General features: G+C 45.9%; 1 protein-coding gene across 1 annotated transcript in view; it reads left to right on the top strand.

Annotated features, from left to right (window-relative positions):
* The window catches only part of fbrsl1 (fibrosin-like 1), a 430,120-nt gene that overhangs the window by 284,930 nt on the left and 127,697 nt on the right, over window positions 1–17,493 (top strand). Inside the window, exon 5 of the mRNA XM_034091346.2 lies at window positions 12,715–12,744. Coding sequence (XP_033947237.1) covers window positions 12,715–12,744 — 30 coding nt within the window. The remainder of the gene's footprint in view (window positions 1–12,714; window positions 12,745–17,493) is intronic.

Genomic DNA, 17,493 nt, shown 5'->3' with positions numbered 1-17,493 from the left:
TCCTAGCGGAAACCCTGGCACAGCCACGACCGATCCAGGGCTCGCCACCCAGGACACAGGACCGCAGGATCATCCATGTCTCCGGATCCCGGCGTATATAGACACCAAAAAGAAAGACATGTGGGGAAGCTGGGTTAATCGGAACATGAGAGTACACGGGTATAGACAGAGAGAAGGAAGAAGGAAGATGTCCCCCGACAAACTAAGCCGATATCAGCAAAACTAGGGGCTGGACATATGAACAACATGTTCCGTCCGTCCGCGAGGTTTCTTTGGTATTCTCCTTCTGTCTGCTGCGAGGGTCCTATGGCCTATGGGTGTGGTATGCTTTCACATCGAAAAGCCCCTAAAACAACGGTGTAATGTGTGATATCGGCTCAAATAAACAACAAGTGATTGATTGATTGAATAGCACAAGCTTAGCATAAGTACTAATTCCACCTGCCACGAGGAGATCAACGCGATCCTCCACAGTCGGTCTTGCAGCACCGTGTTGCCGCCGCTGTCTAATGCCTGACAACTCCCTCCGACTTCGGCGACCGTCGATTCTTTCCGCTGCTCTCCAGGTGGGCCGGCTCACATGCGCTCCGTGCTCCGCGCACAACCGCATTTCACGCTTGCACTAATGTCACCCGGTGAGTGGAGTGCAGTCACGACTGGCAGGTGGTGTTTACAAATGAGAACGCCCCGAACGACAAGCCACCCTGACGCCAGATGCTGACTTGATTACAGGGCGGCGTGTTCGGGAGCGTATGGAAGTATGGCGCGGGCGAGGTGTTACATTCAAAGCTGATTAAGTGAAACAGATGAGTGTTGCATTCATTAATTTATATTTTGTGGAAATAGAGGTGTTATCTCTTTGCCGAGGAGCGGGTTCAGGCAGACACCGGGTTCACGCTCTGTGGGTGCGTGTGCACGGTGAAGCCATGTGTTCTTCTTAAGGCATCCTTTCTAGTGAGGTTGCTCTTTTGTGATTGTACATTGGCTTTAGGTGCTATCTGTTTGTTTGGTGATAAGTTGAGCAGAAAATAAGCACGTTCAGTACTTTGAAGTATCTGTCTGCCCCTCAGTGTCTTACAGTATAACAAAGACAGTTTCTCGAGCTGCGGCGTCGTGTTTAGAGCTCTTTGAAATTATGTAGCACTTTAGGAAAACTTTTCAACACAGGCTTGTTGTTGTCAAAAGCAGATTTAAGTGAAGCACAGTACTGGCTTGTAACTCTCTCCAAATCTCACAGATCCATGTATTATATGACGCATAAGAGTATGTTTTCGTCATACTATTTCGACACAAATATAATCTACATACTGCAAAAGACACACCTCTTAAAACAATAGAACATTTGAGTCGATACAGACTTTAAACACGTGTGCTAATCTGAGATAATTAGACTAGGGTTTCTCGAAGTAAAGATACGATTTCTTAAACCAAGCTTCATCCTCTTACACAAGCAGCTCCTGCTTAATAATAATAATAATTCCTTGCATTTATTAAAGCGCTTTTCCAGTGCTCAAAGCGCTTTACAGATACACATTACACATATTGTTTGGGCCTCATTCATAAAGCCGTGCGTAGGATTCACGCGGGAAGGTTGCGTACGTGGGACAACGCAAATAAATATACGTACAGACATTTTCCGATTCATAAAAGACTGCTTTCGACTGACTGCGTGAAGAAGATCGCAGGAAAGGACGACAGAACGGCTACAAAAGACGTCTCGCACCGAGTCAGATTCTGGTTCTTTTGGGGAGGTGGAGACCAACCAGCTTTTTGAACCCCTTGGTTTTCGTCCCCACCACAAATGTAAAGCGTCTTTGGGTTCAGAAAAGCGCTATATAAAATTAATATATTATTATTATTATTTAGATACATCACATTGTTCGGTGGATGCCGTCTGAACCAGAGGAGCAGCACGGAGGTCGGATCGTCACCAACATAAATAAATATGTGGTCCGAAAAAGGTTATTGACAAAATAAATACACATAGCCTTCATCAGGCAGTGTGTCTGCACCGGGGAGACAATCCCTCCGGAGTGTAGTCATGACGACTGGATCTGAATTATGTGTATTTTGTGGTTTGTGTCCCAGCTGTCGATCAGCAACTATATATCCATAATCCACCATGAAGGAAGTACAACTAATGTGTTGTGTTATATCAGCTGTACAATTGACCACATCTGGTGTTCTTCGCTTCCTGTGTTTTACGAGCGACTTATCAAGTCTGGAAGAACGGCATAAAACACGATTAAACGTGATGGTATATAAAACCATGCTCGTATCTACAACCGATAGAAATGCAAAACGGCGTCAGTTTAAAGTATTCTGTCCTTCTCTCCCGCATCATTTATGAGAAAACGTTTCTTAACAAGAGAACGTCATCGAGCGGTGATCAATAACATTTCCGTATTTATTTATTTCTCCACGTTGTGTTTCTGAGTCTCAAGCTGGCTTTAATTCTTCATATGTGATAAATGAACATTTTATTCATGCTATTATTTCCACACATTCTTCCTTCTGCCAACGGTGTCGCGGTTTCTCGTCCCTCCCGTTGTTGTGCGTACCGCGTACGGATGGGTCAGAGTGTGCGTGGAGGACCGCACGTTTTCCCGTCAAGTTTGTTTTTTAGAAATCGCTCACATTGCGTAGAAACTGGCGTACGCCATCTTTTGAGCGTACGCACCGTTTATAAAAGAGGCCCCTGGAGTTGCGTCAGTTTAGGAACCCCAGCCGTAGCAACCCAGAAGACACACGACTCATAAGGACCCTGTGAAGTATAAACTGAAATGTGTTTAAAGCGTATAAAACAAACGAGACATTGCGCACAGGTGGCATAATTGTTGCAGTTATATCCAGCTTAATGAGACTGGATGCACAGGTGTGAGTGCCGGCAGCTTCGTGATGATTCACACATACAGAGACAGAGTGGCAGACCTATGAAATCAAGGCTGTATAGCTTTCTGATTAAAGCCGTTTGAAGACGTGTTGAGACAGAACTGCAGTCGATATTCATAAGTGATAAGTGGCTAAACGATGAATGTATAGAATCCATATCAAATGAAATGTCACTTAAGTTGTGTCATGCTATTAAAATACGTTTTGTTTCTCCCTCACAACTAAGGACGCTCCCGTCTATACGTTAAGATCCTTCAGTGTTCCCTTGGTGTAATTGCCAGCAGCTTGCCGATTGGGCTTTGGCAGCCTGTAGCGGCAGCACCACTCAAACATAACCTCCTAATCAACTCTGTGCGGTTTAACTGGGCATCCTCAGCATTAGTATTCCAGAGCCGGATCCCTCTTAGATCCAGGCTAGGATTATCCAAGCTCTTAACATCTTAGCTAAGCTGGTTAACACCTGTTTTTATTGACATCTGAACACCATCCGCGGCGCCTCGTCTTCAGCTGGTTTTAAAAGCTCTTCTCTTGCTCTCTTCAGAAGGCGCGTCAGCAGCTTTCCCGTGGAGATTACGAGTTCATTTACATTCACACAAACTGCAGCCCTGTTTGTGATATGGCCGCATATTCAAAAATACTTTTACGCGGATATAAATCATTTGATAAGAGCTGGGCTTAGTGCTGTTTTCTTGCCAAGTCCAAGTCTAGACATGAGCTCCAACGTCAAGAATCCCATGCTAGACTGTACATTCTTGCTCAAAGTTTCAGAGTCATTTTCCAAGGCTCCTTCTGTGTGTTTATTAGGCCTAATGTATCCACTGAGGCCCACGTTTCCCCCAGTGTAACTGATGTAATATTCTATAAAACCCATTTAGGCTGTTGATACAGCCTGGGGGATTCTGGTGAGCCGAGGCTGGGTAGACTCGGAGAAATTCTCAGATTCCTTTTTTCGAAAAGTCTTGCCAGTGTCAGCGGGGGAATCTTTGAAGAATGTCCCAGGATTTGTCTAAATCATGCAGTATGGATCCTCGTAGGCATTAGAGCTGAGCCCTATCAATGATTCCATGAACCTGAAATCCCAACCAGGCTTCACAACATGACCATTATTAACCCCTGGGATTTCACCGAGCTCTTGATCCCTCGCTATGCAGAAAGACAGGAACGAATGGTATCACACATTCGTCTGGTTTCCCGCCCCAGACGGGGACTTATCTGTAATACGACCTCATGTTTATCTTTGGCCCTAATGTGTCCACATGTGTTCGGGGCTATATTTGCCTGCCAGTAACAGAAGCGGAAAGCCAAAGGACAGGGACAGAATCCAAATCCGCTGCTTTCTTACCTTTCCTCCATGATCAATAAAAAGTACAGCGCTGGAACGAGTGGAGGAGAGAAAGAAACCGCTGTCTGCCTTCATTAGGACAGAGGGAGGGTGAGCAGGAGAGCGTCTGACAAGCCAGCAACGCCTCACTGTCCCTGATCTCAAGTTTCATACATTTCCACGGCTCTCGTTAAAGGACGTGTCGCCGCTGTCGCCAGGCGCTAACTCGTTATCTCCTCAACGCCGTAAAACGCTGTAATTAACATTCAACAACTGTAGCCGATCCAGCATTCTTCCTCTCCAGCCACTAATTGCCACACTATTGTGCGTGCTCGTAAGTGGGCCGTGTGTGTGTGCACTCGTCGTTCTGATTTTAAATGGAGGTGAAAAGCAGTTGTCTGAGCTTTTAGGTTACGTTTTGCCTCATAAGTGTAGGCATCAGTCAAAGACTTCTCTAAATAGTATGTTTCGGAATATTTTACTGACATCTGGACTTTTAAATGATCTCGATACAAGAGACGGTAAATGAAAGCTGTGTCGCCGGATGCTTTTAGTCGACTCCCCGTGGGAAACGCAACCTGTATTTTCACCATGGAGTCCCATTTGTCTAAATCTCAATTACTGTAATTACAAATTTCAAGTCGATGCCTGCCTGTTGCGAGGACACCAAGTGTATTATTTAAGCAGGAACCATTCTCCTCTCAGCCATGCACGAGTGCCCCTTTCATATCATATCCTCCGTTGCATCGACCTCCATCTGGGAATGTATAGCTGTCACTGTGATATGCACTTACAACGCGCAAAACGAGAGCTTACTACTTTCCTGGTTTCCTGCCGATACCCGGCGGTGTCAACTCCGTTTTAGCAGGAAATGTTTTTGTTTTCCCCTCAGCTGCTCCTGTCTGACCTTACCAGAGCAGCAGCCATCACAACAAGGCCTTATGAATAATTAGTCTGGGTCAACTGATACTCTCCGGCGCTGTCATCCACTCCACGGTCGCCGGCCAAAAGCCAATGAACCGTGTGCAATTCTTCTCAATTGAATCAGTTGATGCAGCTCTTGTTATGCGGAGGTAAATGGCTCGATGTAAGTTGATACCGGGGGCCTACCCTTGAGGCGAACAGGAGAAGGGCCGTCGCATTGGCCGATGTCACCAGGATCTCGTCTGGAGTTCGTCTACGGCGGTCCGTCGCAGATATGCAATCACCTGGCGCTTCATCCGTACGCCGCCGGCCCGGCATCTCATTCTCCGGGGGATTAGAGCGAATGCCAGTGTCAGGTTTCCCGGAGCCAAGGCGGCCCCGGGAGGACAAACAAAACCAAATGGTTGCGTAGTGTTTCGTGTCCCGGTTTCGTGTTCGGGTCAGAGGAGATGTGGTGCAGGTGTCAGGGGATTCAAGTGTGTATCTAAGCGCTTTATTGTCAGACACATGATGTACAAGTCTATTGTGTCGCGGGTTCCTTCTCTCTCTTTGGCTTTAGAGTCCTGGCACCAGAACAGCTTTCATCGCCCCTAGCACGTTGGTGACTTTTAAGGCCATAAGATATAACTTGCAACGTTGTTATTCTCATTAAAGCATGTAATGATCCCCTCGTGCCCTCTGCGGAAGCATCTGCCTTCATTATTTGTCCTCGTCTCGTTCATCAAGTGGTATCTTATGTGCGACTGAACGGATGTTTCACAGGACTCAGCTTCAGCTTGGGTTGTGGCGTAACCCCATATATAGATAACCTGCTCTCGTAGCAGCTCGCTGCGCCCTTTGTGGTTCTGCATACTTGCACAATAGGAACATAGGTTGCGGTCTTTCTCACATTTTCACAACGGCTCACCACCACCGAAACTGCTGTCGCTGCAGAGTGTGAGTTGTCACTGCCTCTCCTTCTTCCTGTTAGATTTCTATCGAAATTGACAGTGTGTCAACAAAGATGAAACACTCACCAGAAAGTTGAGATCGAGACAGCGAAACGACTTGTGAAATACATCTTGTGGCTTTGTTGTCACTGTCTTTGCAGTCAGGACTTTGCTTGGTTATGTTCCACCAGATAATGGTCATTACTAGTCGCTTGCCTTGCCGTGAAAGCTCCATGCCTTTGTTCACTAGATCCTCGAACTCTAACGTCGGTTGTGTTGCAGTGTAATATCCTCAGTCTTGGGGGGCGGTGGTGGCGAAGTCGATTGGGACTTGGCTTGGCAACGGGAAGGTCACCAGTTCAAGTCCCGGCAAGACCAAGTGCTACCGAGGTGTCCCTGAGCAAGGCACCGTTCCCCACACTGCTCCCTGGGCGCCGTTCAAAATGGCAGCCCACTGCTCCTAACACTAGGATGGGTCAAATGCAGAGAAACAATTTCCCCACGGGGATTAATAAAGTATATCAAATCAAAAAAATCAAAATCAAAAGTCTTGATGTCAGCTGATGTGTGAGGAAGACACAACATGCTTTAAAGTGCTAAATGGTGTGCTTAAATCATTAACGTGCTTATCTTGCGTCTAATTGGACATGCCGCATGCACAGACTTCGTGTAGTCTTCACAGTTCGATTGGACGTAGATATGGACGGAGAGGATCTGTGGTTTAAAGATGGGACAAACGCTCATTCGCCTGCAGAAATGTGCTTTTATGAACACCGTGGACAAAGGAGAATGCATTCTCCTCGGGGCTTTGCGGAGGAGACGATGGAGAGCAGAAATAAAGGAAAGTGTCATCGTATGGCTTTTTATTATGAAATTGGTAGCGATAAATTCAATTTTAATTTGCGCTAATGCGAGGAACACTATCAGCCATTGACCTAGGGTGTCTTATGACTGGCTTGATGCAGCTCGCTCACCAGTCTTGTGCTTTTACTCTGCGGTTACAGTTCAGACAGCGGGCCAAGAGCAGGCGCAGGGTAATTTTAAAAGTTCCATGCTCTCGCTGTTTAATTCATGAACTTCAGCGCCCCAGCTTCTTCCTTCCCTTCGACTCTCTCCGCCTCCCAGAGAGCGTCGAGCCAGTCTCCTGCTTCTGTTTACAGGCTCTTCAATCACTCTAAGTACTAGTGGCAGACTGAGTTTCTTGGAAGCACATTTGTCACAATCCCCCCCGGCTCCTTACATGTAAAGTATTTATCATAGGAAAATGCAGAGATATCTGACTCGCCTATTTTACTAGCCGTGTCTCAGAGCTGGGCATGGTGAAAGATTGTAATATATGCGCGGCCGTTAATGTTGAACATAAACATATCCCAGAATACTGTGAGATTTACACTCTGTCATGGGGAAGTGGTTACTTTTACAACACCATCGCACCGGAGATAACATCTCACAGCTTACAAGTAGTCTTCCGGTAAACATGGGTCGTTCGTTCTTACTTGTTTTCTACTTGTCACACGCAGAAAACCGTTGTTTACTTTAAGCTACAAACCAGATGAAGAAAGTGGTTGCCGTGGCAATTAGTTGTTTTAGCCTGCTTAGCATATGTAGCTGCTGGAAACACTGCTGTGTGTGTGTGTGTGTGTGTGTGTGTGTGTGTGTGTGTGTGTGTGTGTGTGTGTGTGTGTGTGTGTGTGTGTGTGTGTGTGTGTGTGTGTGTGTGTGTGTGTGTGTGTGTGTGTGTGTGTGTGTGTGTGTGTGTGTGTGTGTGTGTGTGTGTGTGTGTGTGTGTGTGTGTGTGTGTGTGTGTGTGTGTGTGTGTGTGTGTGTGTGTGTGTGTGTGTGTGTGTGTGTGTGTGTGTGTGTGAGTGACCTGGCTTGTAGCACCTCATATAGCATTAGCAGGGCGCACTCAAGATTGATGATGGTTGTCTCGCATGAGGTCTTGTTCACAATGTCAAAGGTCACAGGTCACATTCATAAACTGACATACATGCAGCCGTGTCGACACCAGAGTGTGTACCTGCCCCATGCTATGTTGGTTATTGTAAGGACTGTAAATGTACATCTACAGGAACATGGATATTGAGCTACCGGCCTTGCCTGCGATTTGAGTCATGTGTTGAAATCAATTGTATTATAGTTGTATTGTAATTCTACTAGTATTTATAATTTAAAAATCTACTTTGATGCATCTGTATAATTGCTGGTGTGATAGTGACTATGTCATGTTTAAAGTGTGAGTGGATTTGTTTACCTGCCAAGAGACTACAGGGATGTCTGTCTTTTGTTTGCTTAATAACACAGTACAGTGCTTAGAGGTCTCTCAAAAGGTCAACTTGTGATACGGTCCCAAGACTGATGGTCTTTAATCATATCTGCTCATCTCTATCAGGCCTTGCTCTTTGTCTACCTCCCTCTGACCCGTCTATTCACTCAGAACAACCCATAGCTCTGTGATGAAGAGCGTTCGTTCATCAGCCATGTTGAAACTGCAGAGAGAATTAACTCGGCTAAAGACTTAATGCTCATGCACAGTCACCCCGTGCTCTTGTTTGCCGTTTCCAGGCCGCACATCGACAGGCAGCGTTGTGCGCCCCCCCCCCCTCCTGCTTGTTCTCTGTCTCTCCGGGCTCCCCAGGCCTCCTCCTCCTCCTCCTCCTCCTCCTCCTCCTCCTCCTCCTCCTCCTCCTCCTCCTCCTTTCGCGTCCTCATTTCGCCTGAATTAATTGAGTTCTCATTTTTGTGTGAAAGCTCACAGGAGGGCCGTGTGAGGAGGGAGAGAACAGTGATAGAAAGAGAGAAAGAGACGGAGTGAGATCAGTGGCATGAGCCTGAGGGGGCATCGCTCTCCCAGAGGAAGGCACTGGTTTCCTGGGGGACGTCGAGGCCGCTCTGCAGTGGCTTACATCTTTATCCTCTCAACAGTCAGCACTTCAGGGAAGACGCAGGCTGGTTGTCAGGGTCAGGAAGATGGTGGAACATACCACCTCATTTAAGCTATTTGTGTCTTCAGGAGGAATGTCATGACCCTAGTCTTTGGTTCGTCTTTTCTGAAAGGTGTTCTCCATGGATGTCTAAAGAGAACTGGATACAGCGTCTGAGACGGGGCGAATTAAGTCCTATGAAAGTTGCTCAGAGTAGCATGAAGCCAAAATTATCTTGCAAAAGTACCCGAATCTGGGCGCTTACGCTTACTCTAAGCACCGCCTCCAATCCACAGCGTCTCAGTCGCTCTCGGCTCAGTCGAATGAACTCTGGGTTCCGTTATTAGCACATTTAACACCTTTTAGACCCCAATGATTTAAATAAGGGCTATGAAAACATACTGGGAAGTTGACTCATCCCCAAAAAGATATCTGCTGATTTGCCCAATGTAAGTCAATGGGGAAAAAGTATGTTTGCGTCCAATGACGTCACGGACAGACACGGTGGTTGTAGTACCACCGTTTGGCCACTATGACAATTTACTTCAACGTCCGGCACACTTCATGGGGGTTTGTTTTCTCTCCCTGTGTCATGTCTGTTTTTACTTCCTGTCAGTGATGTAAGTCAATGTGGGAAAAGTATGTTTGGGTCCAATGACGTCACGGACAGACACGGCGATATTTTGCCTTGCCCTGTATTACCCTGTATTATTATTGTAGTCTGGATTACCTGAAACTGTTACCTTTCAAAGTAAAACAGGAAACAGATAAAGTAAGAAAATAGGATCATGACGTTAAAGAGTGGAAACACTGTGTCTTCAAACATGAAAGCAGTGAATGATCACAAAAGACAAGTAGGTCAACTACAGATGAACACTCATTTAACTTAAGTGAAAGTAGATTTAGGAAAGTACCCTGCTTGGATACAGAGCTTTCATTGTGTAGCATGAGGTGTGACATGTGATGCTTTCACAAACCAAATGCTAACCAAAGTGTTAAATACGTGACCCGAGGACAAAGTATTGTTATTGTTGCTATGGAAACTTAGATAGCGTGACGTGAGTGAGCCCACAGACGCTATCTTGGTCTGAACGCTTTCAATTATGAACCATTACAACTTCTCCCGTTGCAATATTTATGCACGGTCATATCATCCCTTCAGATGTCTCAGGTTGCCGTAAGTTGAGATAAACATTTGCTGAGTTGTAACAGCCAATCATCCGCCTCTATTCCTCAGTGTCACTGCCTTAGCACTCAATAATTCAAAGCTTGGCGGTAATGAGCTCCCCGTAGGCCCCGTCCCCCAGGAGCCTCCCCATTGTGCCTCCACTGTAATGTAGTTATATCTCATGTCAGCTTTCAAATCAATTACATTTCTATCTGATGGCTATGTAATTGCGCCTGATTGAGTTTTTGGCACGCCAGCCAAGTGTGCCGTTCCCAAACTGGAGCCAGTCAAAACAGGAAGCTGCATCGAATGGAACTGTATTTCATCCTGATTGAGGCCGCTTGCATGATAAGCACAACTGTAATTATGATATAATAATAACAACAGCATGTTGGGTTTTCTCAGCTTTGTTGTTCTTTCCTCCCTTGTTCTCCAGATGATATGTCTGCACCCCAAGGACAACATACATCATTTGCTTTATTCAAGATGTCATTGTTTGTAGCACTTGCAATTTAGTAGATTAATTGGAAACCATAATGCCTTTGTGTATTTTAAGTGTCTGGAATTGCAGTTATTTCTAGTGAAGCACACGTTGTTACTGCAGGACTTCGATGTCACACATATAATGTTAGCTGACCTCTTACCCATAGCTCCAAACTGACATTTACAGTCAGGGCAGCATTGTTGTATGCTTCCGATCTTTCAGAGTTGTGCTTACACCACATCGGCTGGATTGATAGAGAGGTGTACGGCCAGACAGATGAATGTATGGATGTCAGGTTGGAAGAGCGAAGGGATAGCCGAATGCTCACACGACTGGATGGGCCGATGGAAATACGGATGGATAGATGGATCAACAGAACGCATGCCTGGACGGACATAAGGAATACTCTAATGGAGAGGTATTGAGATAGATGAGGGGGAGGAAGCTGTGGTTAGGTGCATCAGCAACTACATCGTGATGAATGGTGGCTGCTGTCAGCAGCACTAAGTATAACAGACATTGTAAAGCAGCCTGGCTCATCCATAATCAACAGACACAGATTGTCTTCATGCCAAAAGAGAACTTATTTGGAAATAAAGCACTGAAGGCGTCCAATCTGTCTTTCTATCCTCACTTCATCATCCCTTTTCTTTTTATATCACCTCACTCGTGGTGTTCTTGCCCTTTAAATCTCTTCTCTTGTACTATTTTCTCCTCATTCCTCTTCTTAAGGTCTTGTCTCTCTCTCTCTCCCTCCCTCCCTCTCTCTCTCTCTCTCTCTCTCTCTCTCCCTCCCTCTCTCTCTCTCTCTCTCTCTCCCTCTCTCTCTCTCTCTCTCTCTCTCCGACACTGTCTTTGTGTTAACAGCCTTCAATTTTTCTGCTGGAGAGCCACTGGGTGCACATCTACAATCTCGCCTTTCATTTCATGGCTTCTGGAAATGGATGTTTTACTGCCTTCATTAAGGCATGCAGCAGTCAGCGCCGTGTTTTCCCTCTGAAGTTTAGCTCCATGAACCTCGCCATTAGAGGACATTATGGCCCCAGATTTCAGGGCACAGTGGAACACTGTATAATTTGATTAGTGTTATTAATCAAGTGGAATACCGCTTCTTTCACCCCCATCTCCCTCCACCCCTCCTCCTCCTCCTCCTCCTTTTTTGCCATTTCAATCCTGCTTTCAGAGCTTTCAGACATTCTCTTCTCTCTTCCTCCTCCCCTTATCCGTGCACCTCTCGACTGCCTGCCGTTTACAACACAAACGCAGTGAAAGTGACAAAAGGCTGCACGCCTTTCCTTTTAAAAACAATGATTTACCACTTGTTTTTTTCACCGTTTCACAACCCGCCCCCCTTTTCCAACACAAGCCCCCCTCTCCTGGCCCCGGACATAAATCAATTGAGATGAAAGTTCCATAATTGTGCTTGCTGGGAGGGATTTGAGCAAAATTGCGCTATGAATTTTTTAAAGGGAATTTTTACTAGCTGTTCAGCGAGACTTGGGCGGCGAAGGAAGGTGAGGCCATAAGGATTTATGGGCCTGGATTCTTCATTACTGAAGTAATTTTCCTGCAAATGATAGTGCCGGACCCTGGAGGGGGAGCACTGCCCGCCTGGGAGGGTACAACCGGCTTAATCTCTCGTGGAGAGAGCGCCGCTCACAGCACTAATATCATCTGGAAGGGACTCAGGCTCCATTCGCTCACATCTAAACTGCAGCAAGTGTATTTGTGATTCATAGTAATTGATTGCTCGGTTCGTTCCAGGAGTTTCCATACGAGTTGATTTCATTACGAAGGATAGTGTTCGGGGTCGCTTTTATAATGCAATGTTTGTACTATATATGAACATTTTGTCTGACATCCTAAGTGTTACATGGTGTGTTCTTAGGTGGAGGCAGGAAGAACAAAGAGGACACTAATGATTACCCGTGTTTCTGTTTCCATCATCTAATTTGTCTGTTTTGTCTCGTGCTGCTTTACTAAGCTATTGTTTTTCAGCACCATCTTTCCTCCCTTCTCATTTGAACCTTCCCCGGTCCAATATGGCTGACATTCTGTCTCCATCTCTTTAGGTGCAGCCAGCAGCAGTGGCCCTCCTCAAGGTTAGTGCGTCCACGATGCCAGGTCTCATTCTTTATCCTGCCTGCCGTCCATTCAATTTTACAGCTCAGTAGCTTGAGAAGCAGAAGGGGCAAATCTGCAGCAAGAAGGAGGAAGAGGGAGAGGGGGGGGGGGGAGGGAGAAAAAAAATGACGGTGCACCCTGTCGCAGATGGAAGTGGATCTCTTTCCAGGCACACTAACAACTCAAGACAATTAGTCACTTCTCACTAGGCCAGACGGGAGACTCACTTGAGGGCCAACAGAAGATGGGAAGTAGAAGAGCCACGAGCTAAGCACTGCAGCTTCCGGAAAGACTCAGTGGAGAAACTTAAGGGATAACATGGCTCTGCTGGAACGGCTCCTCGGAGTCTTTCGTGCAACTCTCAGATAGAAATAGGAGTAAATGCAAAAGGAAGCTAATGCACCGACATATCAGTATGTAGTGTCTCTACTTTAAAGAGTCCTCTCCTGCTGATGTTCAGGTGTATATCAGTATGTAGTGTCTCTACTTTAAAGAGTCCTCTCCTGCTGATGTTCAGGTGTATATCAGTATGTAGTGTCTCTACTTTAAAGAGTCCTCTCCTGCTGATGTTCAGGTGTATATCAGTATGTAGTGTCTCTACTTTAAAGAGTCCTCTCCTGCTGATGTTCAGGTGTATATCAGTATGTAGTGTCTCTACTTTAAAGAGTCCTCTCCTGCTGATGTTCAGTGATATCAATATGTAGTGTCTCTACTTTAAAGAGTCCTCTCCTGCTGATGTTCAGGTGTATATCAGTATGTAGTGTCTCTACTTTAAAGAGTCCTCTCCTGCTGATGTCCAGGTGTATATCAGTATGTAGTGTCTCTACTGTCTTCATGCTTTAATGTTCAAAAAGCTCTTTATTGTTCTCGTACTGCCTGTGCTGCAGCACCTCTTTTCACCCTCTGTCTGAAACCAGAGCCCATGTCTGCTCTGATTGGTTAGCTGGAAGGCTCTCTTGTGATTGGTCAACCGCTTAGAGATGTCCCGCCCCTTAGTCTATCACGTACAGTGTGTTGGAGAGCTAGCCAAGAGAAGCGCGAGTGTTACACACACAGGGAATTTCGCCTTTGCAGACCATTTACATGCATACAAATCTACAGGAAAGAGAAAACCCCAAAACATAATAGGGCATTTTTAAGATCTGTAATAAATACTACACATTCAAAATAACAATTAAATAAATTATTATTCTATTAATGGCATATCTTAGATTAGTGTTGCCAGACTTTAATAGATCACATGTGAAATGCACTAAAACTCAAATGTCTTCGTGATCTACGAACGTGGTTTGCTTTTTTTTTTGACATTCTTCAAGATAAACAAAGACAGCAATGTCAGAAGTCTGTTACGTTCCACTTAAAGGCAGTTTGCAGCCATTGAGGAGGCCCGGAGCTTCAGCCACCACATGCTCCTGAACAAAAGTGCAGCATGACTAAGTTGGTGGTGCGTGGAAGACGAGGGAGTGGACAGAGAGAAAGGTTTGTCCCGGGCCCTCTGTGGAGACGCAGCGTGACCGATGGAGGTGGAGGGGATGAATGAGGCCATTCACTGGCTCTAATGAAAGAGTTCCTGCTGGGCGCTGAATGAGGGTGGGCCCATCTGCAGCACATAGGCGTGCACAAACCAGTGACCTCGAAAATTACCCAGGAAGCACTTTGGGACAGTCACCCCAGTAACAGGCCGGGGTTGGCATGGTAACCAGGCGCTTCAATCAGTGCCTGGTTTCTTAAACAGAGCAAAGTTTTCTCTGTGTGGAAAGAAGTCCGTGTGAAATCAACTTCTTGCAACCCCCCCCCCCCCCCCCCCCCCCCCAGGTCTGTTTTTAAAGGGCCGGCAAATGTGAAAACGTCCATCTTTGAGAGGTGTGGGATGCTGCCCTCAGGACGCTTCCCCCTCAGGACACAAAGACCTGGCTGTCTGAGCTACATATGTACGCTATATGCACTGCTGTATGTAGGTTAATTAGGTTTGAGGCATTTATAGCGACAGGTTTAGGAGGCTGTGAAATAGATCCAATTACAAAGAGTCCAGATAAGGAGTGATCCGTTCAAAACCCCCGGGGACTGGACATTAAGTTTACAAGCATCCTAAAGGCTCCGGTTCATTGGATTCTATCCGTGTTATTTGGTTTAATATATTCAGTCTTGATGAGCCAGAGGCATGCAGGTCATTGAAGTTCTCATTCCCCGTCTCAGTTTCCCTCACGGAACTTTTGACAGCGTGAAATGACAATCCGCCCCTGCGCGCATCCCCCACGTCAAAAAGTAATGAGATTGTGCTGCTGGAAATATCACTACAAAGCATCAGGCCTGCTCTCGGGTCTGACTGCACCTTCAAACGGCGCTGCCTGCCAGCTCGCCTGCCTGCCTGCTGGAAAAGGAAACGAACAAAAACAATCCGAATCAGAGGCAGAGAAACGGCAAGGGAAGCTCCCCGCGCCGAGACAAACGAACACGCCGGGGCCTTTCATCCTGAGAGTGATTAGCCGCGCGAAACGTTTTGAAACCCGGCTTTGAGTGCGTTCCTCAAACGAGAGAGTTCCATGGAGGAGTGGTGGTGAGATGTTTCTCGCTGGGAAGCGCCAGTGATCTCGTCTCTAATTGTGGCGCCGCTGACAAGGCTGGTGTGGCTGGGAGCTTTTTAAGAGGGGCTTTTTGCTTCGCTCTTGTTCCCTTCCTGTCAGATCCAGCACCAAAGGCACCAGGGAACAAAAAAGACCGCCTCAGATTCTGTTCTAACATCCATCTGCCTGGTGCTTTGCGCATAAAGAACAGGCCCTGATGCCGGCCTAATGCGACCACAACTACAATAGGTGTTGTTGACGCGCTGTTTGGTTGCAGATATTATCTTTGGTTACTTTCTATTTCACCGATTGAAGATTCAAAGGAGATGTTCCCCTTCTTCTGCCGTACACCGGGAACAAAGTCACGTTCACGGGCTTTGAGCCGTGTTCAGGAGAGATGGTAGGGCGCTTTAACACGCAGCGTCTTCTGCTCCAAAGCCAGGTTTTCGAAGGTTTGAGGAACTCGAAGAGCGGGGGTTTGAAGAATCAAAGAATCGGCGACAGTGGGAGAAACGACGAGTGAGAAGGGGGCGGAGAAGAGAGGAGTGGAGAAGGAGTGAAACCCGAGCTCATAAAATCAGGATTATAACAACATTAATTGATGCTGCTAAGTGCCATATGCGGCGCCATATGGAAGCGCTGCCCCAGAGGCCTGCTATAATAGACAGCCCGCAGCGGTGCACACAACTTGGCACATTTACAAACAAGGGACGTCCCATTAATATCAGCCAAGGCAGGAACCAGTGGGAGGGGGGGGGGGGGGGTGTTGTTTGTTGGAGGGGTGAGAAAACAGAGAGGGAAACAACTCATGTGTTGTCTGTTATGTTATACTATTTCAGAATCAGGGTTATTACCAGGTAGGTTGACACGTACTGTACGACGAATCTGACTTGGGCATACATACAAGTAAAATGAAAAACACACTGTAATAACATTAAATACATATAATAAAATAAAGCACATTGAAATAGAATGGAATGAAATATGTGCAGTAATACAAAAATACACATTTACATATAATTTAAAGTCCCTTCTCCTGTACTCCCACAGCCCCTTAATTACAGTAATACATGGCCCCTCCCTCCTGGGTTGATCAGACCGCCCTCTGTCCGCCCAACTGTCACTCCCACCGCAGAGGCCCAGTGGTCTTTCCTCAACACACACACACACTTCGACAGGTGAAGTGATTCATGTCACCTTGACAAAGGCGGTGTGAAAGAGCTCTGTTTAACCCGGCCCGTGCCTAATCACAGGGCAGCTGTTATTTACTGCTGCTGTCCACTGGCTGCTGCACTTCTGCCCCCCCCCCTTACACTGAATCATGTTTTATGACGCACGCTGTTGACATGGGCATTCTGCTAGGAGTTATTCACAGCGGAGGTCCGTTTATTGGTGGTCAATATCACACCTCTTTTAGATTCATAGGAGGAATGAAGTGCATACACTGGCAGATTTACATGAACACATATGTGCTTTTCTTGCACATAATAAATAATGTTTACGCAAAACTATTTCAATATGTTAAATAAATACATTTATTTTTTGTCAAACTAATATTTATTTTGTTAGTTTACTTACAACGATTTCAATATGTTAAATAAAATACATTTTAGTCCAACAAATATTTCTTTTTATGTTCATTTTAATATTTTCTTCAATGTTACCCAATGTTAAATCAACATTACTTTTTTAATTACATTTAAAGTGCCCCTATCATGCTATTTTTAGGCAATAGCACAGGTTTCAGATATATACAAATATATAAAAAACATGTCTATGAAGTGTTTTGCTCAAAATACCAAACAGATCACGCATTCTAGCCATGCCTCATGTCCTCTATTTCACTTCCTGTTTCAAAAGTGCTGATTCTGGGTATAAAGCTTTAAAAAAGGAGGGGTCTGAGCTCATGCGGGACCCGGCAGCTACTGCCTAAACTAAATGCTGCCGTGATGAAACGCCATATCATGGATTATCAAGGATCTGAAACAGCATGGAGCTCAAAGGCTTTCTCTCTTGCCGGTTACACCACAAGGTGAGTTCCTTTTTACTTCCTGCTTCTTCACACACATGCTCTCCAGCACAGGTTAGCTCTGAGTGTTAGCGACGCTAACGTAAACACCGACCATAGTACGTCCAAAACAGTCGGGCATTGTTTCTGATAGC

The sequence above is a fragment of the Pseudochaenichthys georgianus genome, chromosome 9 (genome assembly GCF_902827115.2).
Source record: "Pseudochaenichthys georgianus chromosome 9, fPseGeo1.2, whole genome shotgun sequence".
Classification (NCBI taxonomy): Eukaryota; Metazoa; Chordata; class Actinopteri; order Perciformes; family Channichthyidae; genus Pseudochaenichthys; species Pseudochaenichthys georgianus.
The sequence above is the reverse complement of the archived record's forward strand: the minus strand, read 5'-3'. Positions and strand labels throughout refer to the sequence as shown.